Source organism: Eschrichtius robustus, chromosome 20, assembly GCF_028021215.1.
Source record: "Eschrichtius robustus isolate mEscRob2 chromosome 20, mEscRob2.pri, whole genome shotgun sequence".
NCBI lineage: Eukaryota > Metazoa > Chordata > Mammalia > Artiodactyla > Eschrichtiidae > Eschrichtius > Eschrichtius robustus.
The window spans coordinates 5,538,919-5,559,658 of NC_090843.1; the positions used below are offsets into that span (position 1 = coordinate 5,538,919).

A 20,740-nucleotide genomic window follows, 5' to 3' on the forward strand; every position below is an offset into this window, starting at 1 on the left:
GGTGAGGAGGAGGAGAGAAAGAGAATATTTAATTAGTGCCAGCAAAGCTCTGTGCTAAGCCCTTCCTAAATATTATCTTATTGGAAATACTTATTTACAAGTCCTGAGACAGCTGCCAACAAGCTTCTTTCACTGTCTAAGGAGAGGCAGGGGCATTCAGTACGCTGGATGCAAACAGGGTCAGCGAGAGAAGAGGGAGCCATTAGCACCTGTAGATCACAGAGATGCAGCTTGGCCGCATGCGGAGAATCTGGAAATACCCCTTAGCAGAGAAATAACAGAATAAACATCCTCCACTTACATCCCTCCTACCACGTGCTACTTACCCCTGCAGCAAAGCCAAGGCTTCCATCTAAGATCCGCCTCTGAAAATGAAAACAAGATGTTTCAGTTTCTAAGGGATGTTCCGTGGGACAAGAGGAAACCATAGGCCTAAGAGAGCCACATGAATAAAGTCTGGCCCATGCCTCACTTTGCGAACCTATCTGGAATCCTGGACCCAAGTCTTTATAAAATGGGCCAAGAACCAGGGGGAAAAATTTTTTTTAAAACCTTCCATCCATCCCACAGCCAATCACAGCATTCTTTCACTGTGACCCTTGCTTTTCATTGGTCCACGTGTTTTGCCTCTTTCTCGGCTCTCCCTGTGAATTATGGCTATAAACCTTGAGTAAGCAGCTGGTCTAAAAGATGGAAATTGACCAGTACTGGCAAGGAGCATGTGGACCAACCAAAATCCTCCCACACTGAAAGAGGCAGTACAAACTGGTACAGCCACTTCGCAAAGCTGGCAGCACCCACTAGAAGTAAACCTTCACAAGCATACCCTACGACCCAGCAGTGCCACGCATAACTACCTAACAGAAATGCATATTTGGATTCACCAGACGCATGTACAAAAATGCTCTTTGCAGCATTATTTGTGAGAGCCGAAAACTAGATACTACCCAAAAGCCCACCAAGAGCAGAATGGATACACCATTAGGTTGTGTGCATACAACAGAACACCATATGGAAATGAGAACACACATATATACGTGAATGGAGCTCACAGTCAGGCAAGGGCATTCAGTAGACTGGAAAATAAATAGGGTGAAATCAGCCCGACAGAGAAGAGCATACACTATACAATTACTCCATTTTTATACTATACAAAACAGAGAAAACGAATCTCTGCCGTTGGAGAGCAGGAGAGGGGATGCCCTTGGAGTGCAGGTAAGGGGTGGGGGGCAGTGATTGGAAGGGACCCTGAAAGGGCTGGTGGGAGCGGAGGGATGGGGGGCTGGTCCTGTTCCAGCACTTGATCTGGGTACTATTTTCATTGGTGAAAAGTTATCAAGCTGTACACTTATAAAATGTGCATTTTTCTATCTGCTTCGTAGATTTCAATAAAAAGGGTTTTTTGGGGTTTTTTTTAGGAAGTGGCCTAAGTTAGGGATATAATCTATAGCCACATGGACACACTACAGATACGCTGAGATGCTTATCACCCCGATCCCTGAGCCTCCCAGTGAGGTCTGGGAAGCTAGTGCTGCCAGGTAATCATCACCAGCTACAGGCACCCTCTCCCCACCTCTGTGTGGCTAGGGGGTGGATGGAAGGTTCTGACCCCAGTGAGCCGCACAAATGACATTCTTCTCTAGGCATGCCACGACATAAGCCAAGTTGGTCTAATCAACTAATTTAGTCAAAGCAGACAGATATAATTCAAAAGTCAGGTAGAATCATCCTTTCAGCATTCCTCTGGATCCTGAAAGGAGAAGCATTATACGTTTCTTAAGATCAGTAAACCTGTTCTTCTACTTTCAGACATTTGTCTCAAGGAACTAATCAGATGTGTGCTCAAAGATTCATGTTCGTCATAACACTATTTCTAGAAGCAAGAAAAAGAGACATAAACTAATTGTCCAGCGGTTGGGGACTGGCTAACTCAACTGCAATGCATTTTTATGGCGGGATATTCTACAGCCATTTAAGTAACCAGAGTAATCAAAATAACCAAAAAACCATTTAGGGATAGGGAGGGGTACTTATAACATCCAGTGAGAAATGCTGGTTATAAAACATCACAGACAGTTTCTTCTCATTATGTAAAGAAAACAGATAGGTCTGTACTTATGTATATTCAAATACAGCTGAATAAATTTGAACAAAGATGTTCAGTTTTCCTTTCAGAGAAGTGGGATCACGAACTTTTTTATTATTTCTTTCAGCTTTTCCATATTTTCCAAGTTTCCTACAATTACAACACGAGTTTTTCAATGTAGAAAATGAATCCTGAGTGAAGTTGAGCCAATGTTGCCAACAGCAGCAGAGGGCAGATGGCTGAGTGTCTACTATCCCAAGGGACCATCACCACAGCCCCCATTCTAGTTGGGCGAAAACTGAGGTTCACCAGGGAGGGGGAGGGGAAGAGCCAACCCCTGTGTGCTCACGTCTACGGCTGGCTTTATCCCCTCACGCTGTAACCCCTTCCCACTCCTCCCGCACCCCTCCTGCGCAGAGAGGGCTCACACAGCCCACCTGGGCCTGCTATCTTTAGAAGGTCCCACTTTCAAGGTTAGTCCTTGGCTGGTTCTGGGAAGCTGGCACTGGGACTGCTCGCCCCACTCCCTGACCAGTAAGGGTGGGCCCCTGTGCCTGTTTCACAAACAAGGTGATTTGTGCACGACACCTGCTTTCCTTCTTCGAGTCTGGGATTTGGGTTGGGAGCTCAGCACAGATGCCCACGTGACCAGTCCCCAGTAAAAACCCTGGGGCCCGAGTCTGCACTGGGCGTCCCTGGGCTGACACGTGGTCCACGTGTTACTGCATTTTCGTTGCTGGGGGAATGAGCAAGCTCTGTGCCCCCTCACGGGGGGAAGGGGGCATTGGATCCCACATCTGGGCACAGGTTTCTCCAGACCCTGACCGTCTCTGTCTTGCTGACGCTATCATGTGTCCTTTCGCTGTAATAAACCTGAGCCAAGAGAACAACTCGATGCTGAGTCCTCGGAGTCTAGCGAATCACCAAACGCGTGGGTGGTCTCGGGGACCCGTGTGCCTCCACACAGAGAAAGGACTCAGCAGTTCCTCCTACTGGCCTGGGGATTACACTAACGCGAGACAAACGAGTGGCTCTGCGGCTCCCAAGGGGAAGGGGGCACCTCTGCGATGGCTTCTCCCTTTCTGAGGAGCCTCTACAGCATCGGCCGGGGCCACACGGGGCTGTGGAGTTCCACTCGGGTCTCCAGGGCCAGCTGGGCCAGCGAGACCCCAGCTATTTCGACTCAGATCTCGCCTTCTCAACGCAAAAGAAACTGAAGATGAGATGAGATGAGATAGTGAAGATGCTCTGCCCCAGAAGGGCGCGAGGACGGGACCCCAGAAGACCTGGCGTGGCTGTCAGGAAACGGGAGGAGGGTTAGGTCACCTGTCGACAGTAACCCGGGCCTCCTCGGGGCTGTGGGTCTCCCCAGACGGGGGAGGGCAGTGGGGGAGGCCCCACCTCGTCGGCGACATCAACACTGCTTTTCAGGCTCTAACACAAGAGTGCCCGGCTGGCCGGCTTCCTAGATGGGTTCTGCCTTCCAGATCGGCCTCCCAGCACGCTTCCCTCGCTCCTCGATCACTTGCTCGCTAACCACCCCTACAGCGTCTGTGGCTGCGTGAGCCACGCAGGGGCTCCGCTTTCATCAAGGTATCGATGGCTGATGGTTCCAGGCCGTGGACTGGGGGGGTCAAGGTTGCAGGAAAGAAAGGACTTTCGGGCACAGGAGGGGGGCGTGGGGAGGGGAGGGGCGTGGGGAGGGGCGGGGAGGGACGTGGGGAGGGGCGGGGAGGGGCGTGGGGAGGGGCGGGGAGGGGCGTGGGGAGGGGCGGGGAGGGGCGAGGGGAGGGGAGGGGCGTGGGGAGGGGAGGGGAGGGGCGTGGGGAGGGGAGGGGAGGGGAGGGGCGTGGGGAGGGGAGGGGCGGGGAGGGGCGTGGGGAGGGGCGTGGGGAGGGGAGGGGCGGGGAGGGGCGTGGGGAGGGGAGGGGCGGGGAGGGGTGTGTACGGGGGTGTGGCCCTGGGGATGTGAGTGGGATGCACAGGGCGAGCGTTGGGGTGGGGGGGCGAGTGGAGGGAGAGGAGCGTGGGAGTTTTCGTGGAGTGTGTAGGAGGGTGTAGCGTGTGGCGGAGGGAGAGGTGGAGTCTGGGGGACCTAGGGGTGCAGGGGTGGGCAGACGTGGGGTCTATAGGAGCCTGGGAGGCAGGTGTGCATGTATTCATCCCAAAGCGGGTGAGGGAGTCCATGAAGAGCCTGGAAATGGGGTAAAAGAGGAAGCGGACAGACGCCCCCCCCCCCCCCACCGCTTCCCTTCCCCCAAGGTCTTTTCAACCATCTCTAACTCAAGGCCACAGGGCAGGAGAGGTACAAACCTCACGCACGTCACCACCTGCTCCGGACCCAAGAGAAACTAGACGGAAGATAGAAATCAGGCAGAGGGCTCAAGGAGGCTAAGTACCCGGTCTTCTCACTTCCTGCTCCGAGTCAGGAGAGGGGAAGCAGGGGACCCAGGAGCACGGGCGCAGCAAGCTGGAGGGGACAAGGGGAGGAAAGGGGGCAGAGCCATCGTCACCCCAACCTGGAGCTGTGGCCGGCGGCACGAGCAAGTCTGCAGCCCGGCTGGGTGGAGGGGGGTGGTTTCAGAGCTCGCTAAGAGAGTCCCCGAGAACCCCCAGAACCGAACCGAGGCAACTCACCTGTCCGCTAGAGAATACGAACACAAGAGCTGCCCCGGCCGCCGTCATCCCCCAGGTGAAGAAGGTCCCCAGCAAGGCCTGGGACACAGGGCTGTGGCCTTGGAGCATGCTGGATACAGCTGTGTGCAGAGGAGCAGGAGAGGGTCAGCACCCGCGGTCCCTCCACCCGAGCTGGCCCACGTCTGGGCTGCTGGCGTGCACCCTTCCGCCATCCATCCCTCAGTGACCTCAGTGACCCGGCGCAGGTCGGGCGGCTTCATCCAGCTTCTCCCCGGGTACTGGAAATCATCTAACTCCAAAAGGAGGGACATGGGGACACGTAGGGAGATGCCAGAGGAGTAGATGCCACGACAGAAGGGACAACGTTGGGAAATAGTTCCAAAGAGAAGAAGCGCAAAGAATGTGAATTATTTAGCCTGGAGGGAGGGCGCATGGGAGGGTCCGCGCCTGCAGCCTTCCGGCACATTCTGCCTGTTCTACCTGGCCTTGCCTATCGTCCATCAGCGGTTCTGTCTCCTCCAAACACAGGTGACTAGCTCCGATTCCCTCTTGAAGCTCTTCCACCTACACCCTGATCACACTTCCAATAGCTCCCCGGGGCAGTTCCCACGGCGGTTCCCAAGGCCTGCAAAGGGTACACGCCATAGACTGCCCTGCAACTAGCCCAATAACTGTTCAACCACTGCACCCTGCGTGGGCATCGGATTCCAACTCAACCCAATTATTCCCAGAACCTTCGACAAGCCCCAGATGGTCCAGCTCTGAGTCTCTCTTTATCCGGTTTCCTCCCAGCATGCCTTCCTCCCCACCCTCCAGCCATCAGACCCAGTGAATCCTCTGTTGCCCACCTAACACCAACTTCAATTCCACGCTTCCCTGATTCCTCTCCACTCCCGTCCGAGGGCACATCTTTGGTGTTTTCTTTGTGTGGGCTTGCCCCCTTCATCTTTTATATCATTCGTTGCTTAAAAACAGGGATGATGCTTTTTCCCACTTGACACCCCTGTAAAATAGGGCTTTCTGGCACCCCAAAACTATGTGTTCAATTGAAAAGGGCCAGCTTAACTTGAATAGGACACTCAGCAAGAACAAGGAAACAGAGACCCAAGGGGCATTTCCCCCAGTCCACTGAGCACGCTTGCTCCCAAAGCTGGGGAATCTCCTCTAGACTTGACATGTTTTCAATTCTAGCTCTAAAATAACAGGGAATCAGACGCTCCCTGTGGAAAGTTACGAGGCGGAGAAGCCTGTTGGTTGAAAAGCCCTGTATTTTGGTACATAAACATTGAGGCTCAGGGCCTCATCTCAAAGGGCTCATTCAGCTCGCCCCCCCACCCCCGCTGTCTTCCAGCAACCACAGGGCTGGACACGACCCCACTGGGCTCAACCCTGCCAGGCCCTAGGGGTCTGTGAGGAGCCAGCAACCTGAGCTTGCAGATCAAAAGCTGAAGAGTCTGCCTCTGACCCTGGAAGGAAACCAGGGCAGTGGGTGGAAGGGCCCTCTTATGCCACGAGGGTCAACAACACAGCAGGATTCAGACCTAGGAAGGCTGTGAGTCCAGGTGAACCCAGATAAGCCCAGGTGAGCCCAGCTGTGCCCAGGCTCAGCCGAGGTGCCAGGAAACCTCGGAGAGAAACAGAATCTCTGGATTCCGATTGGGTCCCCATAGTCTAAGTGGAGTTCAGAATGATGTCTGCACCAAATAAAGAAAAGCAAATATTAAAAAAAAAAAAAACCACCTGTTTACATGTCATCTAGTTAAGGTACCCTAAAGACAATGGTTCATGTTTGTCTTTAAACCAAGACATCTGGATCATTACACCAACCTTCTCTTTCTAGCTGCTCGTGGATAAAATTTCAAACAGCATTTACAAAGAAAGGCACATAGCTATCATTTCCTCAGTAGTTACCGTCCAAGACAGGTCATAACAAAAAAACAACTTTGTTTTTCAGCGTTGAGTGTGCCTTTTAACAACTACAGAAAAGAGGAAACCGTTTACATTCACCAACGGGCCAAAGTCAACATGGGTTTTGTGGGCTGGCAAACGAGGGAGCTCGTGGTGTTCCCGGGGGGCTAGTGGGAGGGGAAAACACCCTTCCAAGACTCTATTTACATCCCGAGCGCCCTGAGATGTAAGAAAAAGGGACACAGAGGGAAGACCAAGGCCGCCATCCTTCCCATCCCTACAACAGCAGATTTATTGTCAGCAACGCAAGCTCAGTGCCCCTTGGAGAAGTTTCTTCCATTTGCTGTTTTAAATCCTCACTACTCAAAGGGTGGTCCCAGAACCAGCAGCGCTAGGCGCCCTTAGGAGCTAAGTTAGAAATGCACAATCTCAGGCCCCACCCCAGACTTGCTGAATCAGAATCTGCATTTTAGCGAGTTCCATGGGGTACTCTTATGCACATCAAAGTGGAAAGCACAGGTCTAAAACTGGAACAACTTCTACAAGACCAAGAACTTAGAAAGTGAGTTCTCCTGCCCTACGAGGGACCAGCAGGGCCACCGCCACAGAGACCCAAGAGGACAGAAAGTTTTCTCCAGCAGGTAGACCAGGAGCGCCTTGAGAGCAGGGAAGGTCAGCCAGGGCACCTCAAAAGCCGCTTCTGCAATGGGGCTCAGACTTCCTCGTGAGCTGATACTAATACATAAACCTGGGTTACTTTGCAGAAGGCAGGATTATTCTCTGCCTGCTCCGGCTTTAAAGATGCCAGCACCACCCCACACATAGCAGCACACGGCTCCTGGCTGATAGAGGATTTATTTATTTTCTCTTCCTTTTAAACCTGTTACCCTGCTTCCAAGAGTCAGCTTCAAGATGCCAATGAAAAAGTTGCAGAGGTGGAAAGAGCACTTCACGAAACCTACATACATGTCCTGACTTCGAGAGTGGAACTGAGCAAAATGATTCGGGTTTGGGCTGACGTGACTGCGGAGAATGTTCTCTAATACCTGTCTACTCAAAGTGTGGTCCGAGGACCGGCCGACCTGGGGGTTGATTAGAAATGCACCCTCTCGGGCCTGCTGCATCTTAACCGGATTCCCAGCCAAATTCAAGGGGTCCCGCTGACCCCCAGAACCAGAGGGAGGGGACTCGGAGCAGCTGGACTTGTGGCCACGGCCGTTCCCAGGGCTCCCGGGCCCCCCCCCCCACAGGCCCACCGGGAAGCACTAAATGAAAAGGAGATCTTGGGGAACCACTGTCAAAGGAAGGCAGGTCAACAGCCTCCAGCTCGCCCTGGAGAGGGGCCGAGGTGGGGCTCCGGGCACCCCTCCCCCTCCTCTGCCACCTGCCGAGGCCGCCCCGCTTCTCCTCCGACCCCCTCCTCTCCCAGGGGCACCCCCTTCCAAACTGCATGGGGCTGCCCTTCCGAGTCCCACGCTCTGGTCGCGCTGGCCCCAGACCCCGGGCCTCCAGCCCCACCGAAGGCGCCGAAGGAGAGAAAAGCCGACTCACTTCGGTGCCCTCTCAAGCCCCCACTCCACTTCCATCAGCCCCGCAGCCGCTGGCTCCCCGGCTCCACTCCGCGGTCACTTCCTGCTTCCCTCCCCGCACACGTGTCCCCCGGCCGTGAGGCCCCGCCCCCACCGCTGCGATTGGCAGATCCAGCCGGGAGAATAAATTCTCTGGTTCACAGCCTCTGCGGGCTCGGGAGCAGATCGGGGCGAGTGGAACAGAGCCCTGCAGAACCCTCTGCGATCTTCCAAGAAGCCCCAGAAACCCAAGGAAAGGACACCTTTCGCAACGTCCCTGATACCATTTATGTTGCTACACTTTGGCAGCTGAGTCCAACGCCCTGGGCGAGCAACAGGGCAGGACACGTTTGGAGAGGGTGGGAAATGGAATCTCCCACCATCAGCATCCTTCTCTAGGTCAATGGCCCTCAAACTACAGCGCCCAGTGGAACCACCCAGAGAGATGTCAAAACACAGAATGCTGGCACCCTCAGAGCTTCTGGTTCTGGAAGCCTGGGCGGGGCCCGAGGTTTTCTGTTCTGAACTAGTTGTTGCTGATACTCTGGTCCTGGGACCCCTCTTTGAGAACTGCTGCTTTGTTCTCCAGGCCTTCTAGAAAAAGACCATGGGGTAAGATAGCTAGATTTAGCCAAAAATAAAGACAGGATGCCCAGTTAAATTTGAATTTTAGATAAACAACAAATAGCTTTTTAGTGTAAGTATATCCTGGGCAGTATTGGGGACATACTTATGCTAAAAACATATTTCATATTTGTTGCTTATCCGAAATTCAAATGTAACCGGGTGTCCTGTATTTTATCTGATGACCCTAGCAGAGGTAACCAGAAACACTGCCCATAATCACAGTGGCCACAGACCAGAGGATCCAATAGGAGCAGACCACTTTTGTCCATAGTTGTGGGCACTGATGATTGCACCAGATCCATGCACTGGGCCAGGAAGGGAAGACGGCGTGGTGACAGTACGTGGTTTCTGCCTTCGGGAGAGTCCCAGACCAGGGAGAGAGCCAGACCAGCTGTCTTAGTCAGCTCGGGCTGCCGTAAGAAAATACCACAGACTGGGTGGCTTAAACAATAGACATCTGTTTTCTCACACTTCTGGAGGCTGCAAGTCCAAGATCAGTCCAAGATCAAGGTGCAGACACGGTGCCTGGTGAGGGTCTCTTCCTGCTTTGCAGATGGCTGCCTCTCACTGTGTCCTCACGTGGCCTTTTCTTGGTGCACACACAGGAAGGAAGAGAGAGGGATCTCTCTCTCTCTCCCTCTTCTTATAACGCTTCCAGTCCTATCAAATGAGGAGCCCACCCTTATGGCTTCATTTAACCTTCATTACCTCCTGAAAGCTCTATCTCCAAATGCAGTCCCATTGGGGATTAGGGCTTCAGCATATGAATTTCATGGGTGGAGCCCTCATGAATGGCATTGCTATCCTTATAAAACAGGCTCCAGAGAGCTCCCTTGCCCCATGTGCCACGTGAGGATACACAAGAAGTCTGTAACCCTGATACGGCCCTCACCCAACCACGCTGGCACCCTCATCTCAGACTTCCAGCTTCCAGAACTGTGACCAATAAATTTCTGTTGTGTATAAGCTAACCCAGTCTGTGGCATTTAGTTACAGCAGCATGAAAGGGACTAAGACACCCCATTTTACAGATAAGAAAACTGAGGCTCAGGAAAGCTCTGTATTTAGCCCAGGGTGACAGGGAGGTATGGGAAACCAAGCCCAGCTGACTCCAGAGATGGTGTTCTTCCTGCCTCAGACATTCAGGACTCACAGGATAGGACGGGACACCCTGATCGGCAAAACGTCTCTCTTCCCTTGAACCATGCCAGTGCCCTAAAGCAGGGTGGCCAACCCCCAGGAGACAAATCCTGCCATTTCCCATCTTTCCCACTGAACCCCTTACACACACACACACACACACACACACACCACCAACCCAAACATACAAATTGCCTCTGTCTTTCTTGCACTCACTGATGGTAAGAAGTGCCCGAGTGTTGCCCAAAAGAAAATGTTTCCTTAAAGCTAAGTACACTGGCTCTTACCTCCAGCCCATCCCCAGTCCATTCCCATTCTCTCCCTCCAAAGCAAACTGTGCCCTGCAGCCTCCATAAGCTGGGGGAGGAGAGGAGAGATGAGTGTGTAAGAACAAACTAATGAGCAGGGGCTCATTAAAAGGTGGTGGGGGACTTCCCTGGCAGCGCAGTGGTTAAGAATCTGCCTGCCAATGCAGGGGACACGGGTTCGAGCCCTGGTCCGGGAAGGTCCCACATGCCGCGGAGCAACAAAGCCCGTGGGCCGCAACTACTGAGCCTGTGCTCTAGAGCCCACGAGCCACAACTACGGAGCCCACGTGCCACAACTACTGAAGCTTGCGCACCTAGAGCCCGTGCTCCGCAACAAGAGAAGCCACAGCAATGAGAAGCCTGCGCACTGCAACAAAGAGTAGCCCCCGCTCACCGCAACTAGAGAAAGCCCGCGCGCAAAAACAAAGACCCAACACACACAAAAATAAATAAAATAAATTTATAAAAATAAATAAATAAATAAAATTTAAAATATAATAAAATAAATAAGAGGTGGTGGGTGCCGTGCAGGCAGAGAGGGCTGCCCCCCAAACGTCCAAAGGCCATAGAATGAACTTGACAGTCAGCAAGGTATCCGCAGGGCAGTGGGATGGTGGCCCTTTCCAGAGGAATTGCTGTAGCTTGATCTGGTTAAGCAACCTGCCAGCAGCAAGCACCTCCCACTGGAGCATGGGGTGGGGTGGGGTGGTGTGGGGTGGGATGGGGTGGGGTGGGGCGGGGCCGGGGGTGGAGGGAGACAGCTTCACAGGAAGTGCTGGGGGAGATGGAGAAGGGACAGGAGACGGACACAAATGGTCCAGCCCAGTGAGTCCTCAATCTCTTCACTGTTGCTTCTCTTATTCTCTCCTCCTCCCCACCCCTTCCTCCTCCTTCTCCTCCTTCTTCTCTCTCTCTGTCTCTCTGCCCCCGCTTTCCCTCCCCCTCCCTCCCTCCCTCCTTTCCTATCTGAAATCTTGTTCCTTTCAGGAGGTACTGCAGCAATTAAGCACAGGCTTTGGAATCTGACAGCCCAGGAAGAAGCCCAGCTTGGCACGTGAGTTTCCTTGGACAAATTCCCCAACCCCTCTCAGCCTCAGTGTCCCCATCCTGGGTCTGGGCGTCATCACCCTGTGCTCTCTCTACAGGTGACTGCAACTGGAACAAAGCGCCTACCATCCAGCAGGGCACCCATCACGGCAGGCTGAACGATCATTATCCCTCGACCCTCACTCCCTCCTTCATTTATTCACTCATTCATTTATCCAGTGGATATGTCATGGGCCTCTGTTGGCTCTGCTGGGCCCTGGCACACGGAGATCAGATAGCGTGGCCTGGCCTAGCCTCTCAGGCCTCTCATTTCTTTCCCTTTCCTGAAGTCTGACCACTGACGCAGCACGAGGACCGAGATAAGCCTCTGAGCCTGGGGCGCAGGTTCCTTCCAAGTGCGGATGGTAAACCCAGCTGAACTGGCACTGATATCCTGAAGGGATTAAGGAAGTGAAAGTAATAGGAAGTTCAAAGAAGCACTATTGAAATGTCAGGGGTTTTTTGTTGTTCTTTTAGGGGATTTTCTAAGTATGCCCCACCCATACATCCAGAATTCATCCACTTTGCCCAAAATAACAGCTCTGACTCATCATCCTGCCCTGATTCCCATTGTGCATCCCCCCTCGCCACCAGTCTGTCCTCCAAACAGCAGCCAAAGTGATTTTTTAAAGACGGAAGTCCAACCACGTCAGTCTACTACTGCAAAGCCTCTGAGAGCTCCTCCTTGCCTTTAGAGTAAACTAGTGGGTAGAGGCCAGGGTTGCTGCTAAACATCCACCACTACTCACAGCCTCCACAGCAAAGAGTTATCTGACCCAAAAGGTCAATAGTGCCAAGACTGAGAAGCCCTAGTGTAATCCCATAAAATAAATCTTCTTAGTATGAAGTGATGACAAAACTCACTCTTTAAAATTTAACACACCCTTCAAGAAGCATCCAGCCTCAGTCAAGGCACTAGTTAGCATTTGATTCACCCTAAAATGCAAGAAAGAAGAGAACCAACTGTCCAGCCAATCTTTATACTCCAATCACTGCAAAAATACACCTACAATCAAACCTCCTAGGTGCTCAATTCCCTCGACCCTTCTGGGTTTTGATTATTTAAGGTTCTGATGTCAGGACACTATGACATCACAGGGCTTCCTAAATGGAAATGCCTGGAACGGCTTTGGCAGGTGGAACAGGTCTAATTGCCCTTAACATTTGCTCTCCAGTGTGACTGATAAACTGAGGAAGAGGAGACTCTAACCCGCCTTTTATCTAAGCACCATCCAAAGGAGCCAACAGCGACTTGACGTCACTTTTCTCAGCCTCGTACAGGGAAGAGCTGCCCTCGAGGGCTTGGGGGGGAAATGGACTCAGCAAGCACGTCCCTTCTCACCTTTGTCTAACTGATTAATTCTGAACCTGCACCAGCTATGTTGGAGGGAGGGTATAGAAGTACAGGTTCTCTAAATGTCCATGGACAGATGAATGGATAAAGAAGATGTGGTATATATACAATGGAATACTACTCAGCCATAAAAAAGAATGAAATAATGCCATTTGCAGCAACATGGATGGACCTAGAGATGATCACACTAAGTGAAGTAAGTCAGACAGAGAAAGACAAATACCATATGATATCACATATATATGGAATCTAAAAAGTGAACTTATTTACAAAACAGAAATAGACTCACAGGCATAGAAAACAACCTTATGGTTAACAAAGGGGAAAGCAGAGGGGAGGGATAAATTAGGAGTTTGGGTTTAACACATACGCACTACTATATATAAAATAGATAACCAACAAGGGCCTACTGTATAGCACAGGGAACTCTACTCAATATCTTGTAATACCCTATAATGGAAAAGAATCCGAAAAAGAATAGATTTATATATATGTATAACTGAATCACTTTGCTATACACCTGAAACTAACAACATTGTAAATCAACTATACTTCAATTAAAAATAAATAAATAAAATTTAAAAAGACAGTAATATTTCAAACCCCCCCCCCCAAAAAAAAAGAAAGAAAAAGAAAAAAAAGAGAAGTGCAGGTTCTACTGACTTTATACAAACCTATTATCGGGAGAGAAGTTTCCAGTAAGCTCAACCACCAGCTTAATTAAGATATGGAATTACTAGGTAAAAACCACCACTAATTAAATATGAAATCAGCCCTGTCTCCGAGATGATCACTGGCATAAATCCACTTTCCATCTTTTCTACATTGGCTTCAAACAACTCTCCTGGCATCTCATAAGTAATTCTATGGAGTCTACTGTGCTCGGTTTTATTCAGGGGAATCACTGAACAAGTAAATTCTACTTCAAGCCTGTTCCTTTAGAGCCCTGTGGATCACACGAATAGCCTGTTGGTTCACTCACTCACTCAGCAAACGTTTGCTGCACACCTACTATGTGACAGGCATGTCTGAGGCACTGGATACACATCAGCAAAGGACACAGAGACAACCTGTGCCCTCACGACGTTGCCAGCGCAGACGCTGCAGGCATTGCCTTGAGTGTGTGTTATAAATTAAGGCTTATGATGAAAGCTGTTATATAGTATTATTCGGCTGCTTCGTCCCTTTTCTCCTTTATTCTCCAGGAAAGAAACACCCCTGCCTTCCACTGCTGGGCAATCTCCCCAGCCAGAGAGGAAAACTCAGCAGGAGAAAACCTCCTTCTTTTGGTGGATAGAGAGGCAACTGACCCACACAGCCAAGCTTGGGGCCCTCACCTGCAAGGGGGCTGCTGGGAGCAGAGAGTGTCCCAGGTGGCGAGGACACCAGGGGACATGCCAACATCAGCATTGCTGATACTTGCCGAAGAGGCCTCGGAAGAAAAGGAACTCAATCTAAGATTGATTTTTTTTTTTTTTTATTCTAAAGGAATATTCACTTGAATACCAAAATTTCTCATTTTTTTCTTCAAGGGGCACCTTAAAACGGCATGAACTTCAGAACCCACAAAACCTGATGTGCCCCAGGTGGAAGATTTGAAGATCTGAAGTGTTGGGAGATCTGAAGCTGGAAAACAGCTTTCTTCGGCAGCCAGAACAGTGCCCCTGCCCACGCCCCCGCCAAGATGTTCACATTCTAATCCCTGAAACCTGGGTGTGTTACTTGACTGGCAAAAGGGTCTTTGCTGATGTGACTGAGGATCTCGAGATTGGAAGATTATGCCAGATTACCCGGGTGGGACCCTGTAATGACAAAGGTTCCTCATAAAGGAAGAGAGGGAGGCAGCACATCAGAGTGAGAGAAGGTGGAGGTCAGAGTAGTGCAGCCACAAGCCAAGGAATGCGGGCAGCCTCTAGAAACTGGAAAAGGCAAGGACCCCTTAGAAGCTCCAGAAGGAACACGTGGCCTTGCACTTTGATGTTAGCCCTTCCGACATCCACAACAGTAATGATTTATGTTGTCTGAAGCCACTAAGTTTGTGATGATTTGCTACAGCAACCATAGGAAACGAATACACTTCTTTTGCCTGGAAGCATCTAATTTCACTGACACCTTTCCCCAGTGGAACTATAAACCACCAGGACCCTCACCCTTAGTCCACTAGGCAGGACCAACTACATAATTTTGGGGGTCTGGTGCAAAATGAAAATGGGAGGCCCCTTAATCAAAAGGCAGTGGGGGGAATGGCCATTAAAAGTATTAAAATATAAAGCCTTTTCCTTTTCTCTGCATCTGCTCACTGCAGACTCCATGGTCCCATCAGACTTTGCTTATAGAACACAAGTTCAGAGATAAAATTATTAGGCATCTCAGGACAGTGACAGCAGAGCATTAACCCAGGCATGGAGCCTTTGGTGGGTGCGGGGGTGGGGGCGGCGGGTGTGGAGTCAGGCCAGGGTTGGTTATTCAGCAAAAAAGTCCACAGAGAGATTGAGAACTAGGATGTTGAAGATGGAGGGAAAGTACAGACAAGACCACAACTAGAGGCCGAAGTCATCAAAGCCAGCCCAGGGAGGGAAGCCGTAGACACCCCAGGAGATGGGAAATAGGGGCTGGACACCCCACAGAGGGAGCCTGTGGTCTGGGAAGGAGATATTCCAATTCCTACTGGGAAGGAGAGATTAGGCAAGAAAACAAGCAGGAGCATCTCAGCAACCAGAAACCAGTGGACCAGTATCTGGGGTCTCCAAGTTTTCCAGGGGCCTATGAAATGGTTACGAACTGAAAAAAAACATATTGGGTTTTGGTTCCCAAAAAACAAACGGTAGAAATTTAAATTAACAAGTGTTTAACGCAATGTCTATAAAACCTTGTTAATTGTTGACTTTGGTATTCATAAAAATTTAATTACATTCGGAAAACAATCTCTTAGTGTTTCTCCCTTCAAGAGAATTCCTAAGTAGGCACAATAATGGCCAAGAAATCACAACCAGTCATAAATTAAATAAGCTTCGAGACAAATCATTTCAAAAGCAAAATTATAAAAAAACTTTCTGATTATTTTATGGGGGTGGGGGGCAAGTACTTAATGTGGAATGTGGGAGCATTGTAATATGCTTGGGCAATATGGGGTGAGATCTCCAAAAGCAGGAGTCGTTTAGGGAGCTACAAAGATCTTAAGAGGCCCCAGGGAATGGGGAGGGAGGCTGGATTCCAAGAAGCTTTATTTCTTTCTCCGAGTGGGAGCAGAAACAAAACTCATGTGTATTTGCTGTAGTTTGCGGACGGTTGGTGATAGGGACAAAGTAGGGCTGGGTGAACCTACCCGGAAAGGATGATTGTTTCCTACTGTCACCGTCGTCCCCAGGGAATGGGACCAGCAAGAAGGAAGGAAGCAAAGGAGGAAGGGAAGGATGGAGGGAGGGAGGGAGGGAGGGACAAAACCACCTCTCTGTGCTCATGCGAACTATCTCAACCTAACAGGGAGGTTTCCTTATTCGGTTTCCATTCTTGGACTTCTTATGGGTGAACTGTGCAACCCCCAAGTTCACATATTAGAGTCCTAACCCCCAGTTCCTCAGAATGTGACCTTATTCCTAGACAGAGTCTTCCCGGAGGTAATCAAGTTAAGGTGAAATCATTAGGATGGGCTCTAACCCAATAGAGCTGGTGTCCCTATAAAAGGGAAATGTGGACACAGAGACACACACCAAGGAAAGACAACATGAAGAGACGTGGGGAGAAGGCAGCCATCCGCACGCCTGGGAGGGAGTCTGGCCAGACCCTTTCCCACGGCCCTCAGGAGGGACCAAGCCTGCCGACACCCTGACTGGGGGCTTCTGGCCTCCGGAACTGTGAGACAGTAAATTTCTGTTGTTTCAGTCACGGTCTGTGGTATTTTGTTACAGCAGCCCTAGCAAACTAACACAGGGCTAAAGGTCACTGTAGGCCACACCATAAAATTTAGTGCCAGGAAGAACCTCCAAGAGCCTCTGGCCCCGGCCCCTCGCTTCACAGATGGAACCCTGGACGCAGAGCTGGAACCCACACCTTCCACCAGCCCCATTTCTCCCATGTCTCACACATTTGTGAGTCCCTAATCCTCCCAGGCTGTCGGATCAGAGTCCTAGCTTTCTGGCCCAACCATGAAAATGATTATTGTAAGCAAGACTACAGGGAAACGGGTCAGAATACCAAAGCTCGGGCTTCCCTGGTGGCGCAGCGGTTGAGAATCCCCCTGCCAATGCAGGGGACACAGGTTCAAGCCCTGGTCCGGGAAGATCCCACATGCTGCAGAGCAACTAGGCCCATGCACCACAACTACTGAGCCTGCGAGCCACAACTACTGAAGCCCGCACGCCTAGAACCCATGCTCCGCCACAAGAGAAGCCACGACAATGAGAAGCCCGCACACGGCAATGAAGAGTAGCCCTCGCTCGCCACAACTAGAGAAAACCCGCGCGCAGCAACAAAGACCCAACGCAGCCAAAAATAAAGAAAGAAAGAATACCAAATGTCATAAAAATGTTTCGAGTACTTTCCAGGCGGACCCACTAACAAACAACTGACACTCCCAACCCCCGTCTTAAACGATCCTGCAAGCAAGAGGTACGAATACTATAGTTATTTTCATGGTGAGACAGACTTCTACAACTATTTAAAAACACTATTTCACTGAGACTTCACACAGACTCACCCTGGCCTTTTACCCAAAGTTGTTGTAATTGGTGAGGTTTTACAGTCCTGCGACATATTCTGGAAGCATCAGCCGGGACCTGAAACAGGTAGCAATACAGACAGAAAACCTTACACATAAGAGGCACTCAGAAAAAAAAAATCATTTGTCTAATTAAATGGAATGATAGAGCCATGCAAACTGTCCTGGATCCTCTGTTTCCGCTAATGGGGTTGATCCGTCAGTGTGATTTCCCAGGAACTCGCTTAATAAAATGATTTAAAATATAGGGAGGAGAAAAGATATTGATCACTCTAACGCTCAACAAAAGAAGGATAGTTCAATACATTACAGAACACAAAGGCAGTAGACTTTCAGGCAGTTAGTCAAAACGATAAACACTGTAGCAGCAGAGGAAATAATACATGATATGGTGCTTTGTGAAAGAAGTAATATACAAAAATATATGCCATTTGTTATTACAATGGCAAAAAATACACAAATAACAGAAAATTAAAATTCATACAAATTAAAGTAGTTGGATGATGAGAGTGTAGAGTTTTTCCCCCTTTCTACAACGTTATGTTCTTTTTATAATTTATTTTTTCTAATTCATTTATTTATTTATTTTTGGCTGCGTTGGGTCTTCGTTGCTGCGCGCAGGCTTTCTCTAGTTGTGTTGAGCGGGGGCTGCTCTTCCTTGGGGTGTGCGGGCTTCTCACTGTGGTGGCTTCTCTTGTTGCAGAGCACGGGCTCTAGGCACGCGAGCTTCAGTAGTTGTGGCACGTGGGTTCAGTAGTTGTGGCTCGCAGGCTCAGTAGTTGTGGCGCGCGGGCTTAGCTGCTCCGCGGCATGTGGGATCTTCCCGGACCGGGGCTCGAACCCGTGTCCCCTGCATTGGGAGGTGGATTCTTAACCACTGCACCACCAGGGAAGTCCCCTCTTTTTATAATTTAAACACAATGCAAGCAGGTATAAAAGGAGATGAATCCAGAAAACAAGGCTCACTGAGCTTAAATAACATGACTTAAGGTCAGTAGTGAAACCCAATGTAGACTCTCCTAACTCTATGCACATGACTCCCAGTCAATAAAGTAGACTCTGTGCTTATATCCAAAACCACCTGGATGCTTCGGAAAGCCAGGTTCCCTTGAAAATTTCCACGATGTGTTTTAACCGGTCATTTCCCACGGATTTTCTTCACCTCATTAGCTCTCCAACAGGCCAGCTGCAGGATGAGGTCGTCTGCACGTGACGAGAACCAGAGGCGGTTCCCCCTGTCACCCTCCCACCCACGCATGTTCTCCTCCCAGAGCCCCTGGGACTGCCTGTCGCCACCAGGCAGGGCTGTCACGATGCAGGTCACGTTTCGTGTCTTGCAGCTCACAGACAGATGGTTGGCGGGGCCTTGGCCCGGACAGAACACGTGAGCCCCGGGGTGCCCGCAGGCGTGGGGGCTCCCACCACCCGCCGGAGGCCCCACCTCTGACCATCTCAAAGGCCCCCTAGATACTCCCAGGAGACCATGCGCTGAGGGCACAGCGCTCACACCTAAAGATCCTCTTCTCCTCCATCCCAACCCAGAAAAGCATACAGTTCGGGCCTTCACACAGGGCCCCTGACACGTACCCAGCTGCCTTCAGGGGGGCCTCGTGACAGTTGGACTTTAGAATGTCTCCGGAGGTGCCTGCTTCTGGGGTGGAGAGGGCTATGCTGAGTTCTTCCAGAACCTTCCACAGTCATAGCGGGGAAGCACTCTCTAGTCCATTTTAATACCAAAATCTACTCTGGGTTCATTACAACAAGCATGGATGATCTAGTATGTAACCACCTCTGTGCTCTCTCTAAGCCACTGTTATTCCGTCTCCAACTGCACTCCCCTCCAAAAAAATAATTTGAAAGCGTTTAGTCAAACAAATGACGTTAAAGCAAGAATTCGTCCTCTTCCTCGTTTTTTAATTCATCAAAGACACACTGAGGTAACTACCAGTCAGAGCTTCAAATCAACATGAGATACCAGGGCCACAGAACTGAGAGGCCTTCACTCCAACCAAAAGCAGAAGAGATTGGATTTGAAGTTGACTTTGCCTCGTTCGGCTTTGGGAAATATTAATAATGGATAAACACCATACTAGGCAGTCCCTCCAAGCTCAGGAACCCCAAGCTGGGAATCATGGCTGCAGGGGGTGGGGAATAAATGAAACACATAGTCCTTGACTTTGAGAAGCCAGGAAAACAACAAATAAATCCACGCCAGACAATTAACATGCGAGCAGCTCCCAACCCTTGTCCGTTGCTGTTCTAACATGGCTACCAATGAGGTTTTCAACCCTAAAGAGAATGATAGTGAATGTGTGCCATCCCTTGGGTGAACAGAGAAGACACTTCAGAAATACTTGTCAAACAAACGAGCGGTGGCCTGCAGTTTTTTTTTTTTAATGAATTTATTTATTTTATTTATTTATTTTTGGCTGTATTGGGTCTTCGTTGCTGCGTACAGGCGGGTGGGGGGCTACTCTTCACTGTGGTGCAGGCTTCTCATTGCGATGGCTTCTCTTGTTGCAGAGCATGGGCTCTAGGCACGCGGGCTTCAGTAGTTGCAGCACGCGGGCTCAGTGGTTGTGGCTCGTGGGCTCTAGAGTACAGGCTCAGTAGTTGCGGTGCACAGACTTAGTTGCTCCGCGGCATGTGGGATCCTCCCGGACCAGGGCTCGAACCTGTGTCCCCAGCATTGGCAGGCAGATTCTCAGCCACTGAGCCACCAGGGAAGCCCTGCAGTTTTTTAAAGACTCTTAATTTTTACAGCACACACTCCCGGGGCAAGACTTCTAGAACGTGATCTCACCAAGACCTCTAAATGCCAAATTAATCAAAGAAGTTGAGTGCACCTGCTCCTCCAGGATGCTGTTGAGACTTGAAGTGACAAGGCTGGCAGCGGACTTGGGGGAGGAGCTCACCCTAAGATGGTCTCTTCCCCGTAAATGCTTATTCATTCTCTTCTCTTGAAGATGTTTCCCCATCTTTGAACCCTTATTGGGCAAGACTGCGGTTACTACTCAGCTGGAAACCAGTGCCACACCCATTAACTGCTGAACGTTTTAGAACAGAGATCATTAAGGGTTGGAATAGTGAGGGTGGGAACCTATAGAACAGTGAAGGATGTCGTGGGGTAGACCGAGAGGAAAGGAGAAGGCATTCTTGATGGGAGACCCAAAGACCCAGAGACAGAAATTAGGCGAAATGTTTGGAAAACTACACAGAAACTGGCCAAGCCATAGCAGGGAGGGTTTAGACAGCATGCTTACTGATTCCAACCTAAATCGTCTGCAATGTCACATCAACACGGACCCT

General features: G+C 50.4%; 1 protein-coding gene across 5 annotated transcripts in view; it reads right to left on the reverse strand.

The window, feature by feature from the left end:
- SLC39A11 (solute carrier family 39 member 11) overlaps window positions 1–20,740 on the reverse strand; it is a 422,853-nt gene that overhangs the window by 333,173 nt on the left and 68,940 nt on the right. For 2 of the 5 annotated variants that reach the window (XM_068531049.1, XM_068531046.1), the window contains exons 1-3: window positions 8,183–8,271; window positions 4,724–4,842; window positions 327–365 (exon numbers count right to left, since the gene is read on the reverse strand). In XM_068531049.1, the coding sequence (XP_068387150.1) occupies window positions 327–365; window positions 4,724–4,831 (147 nt within the window). In that variant the 5' untranslated portion in view covers window positions 4,832–4,842; window positions 8,183–8,271. Of the gene's footprint in view, window positions 1–326; window positions 366–4,723; window positions 4,843–8,182; window positions 8,272–20,740 lie in introns of those variants that run through there. The other 3 variants (XM_068531048.1, XM_068531047.1, XM_068531050.1) reach the window with 2 other exon arrangements.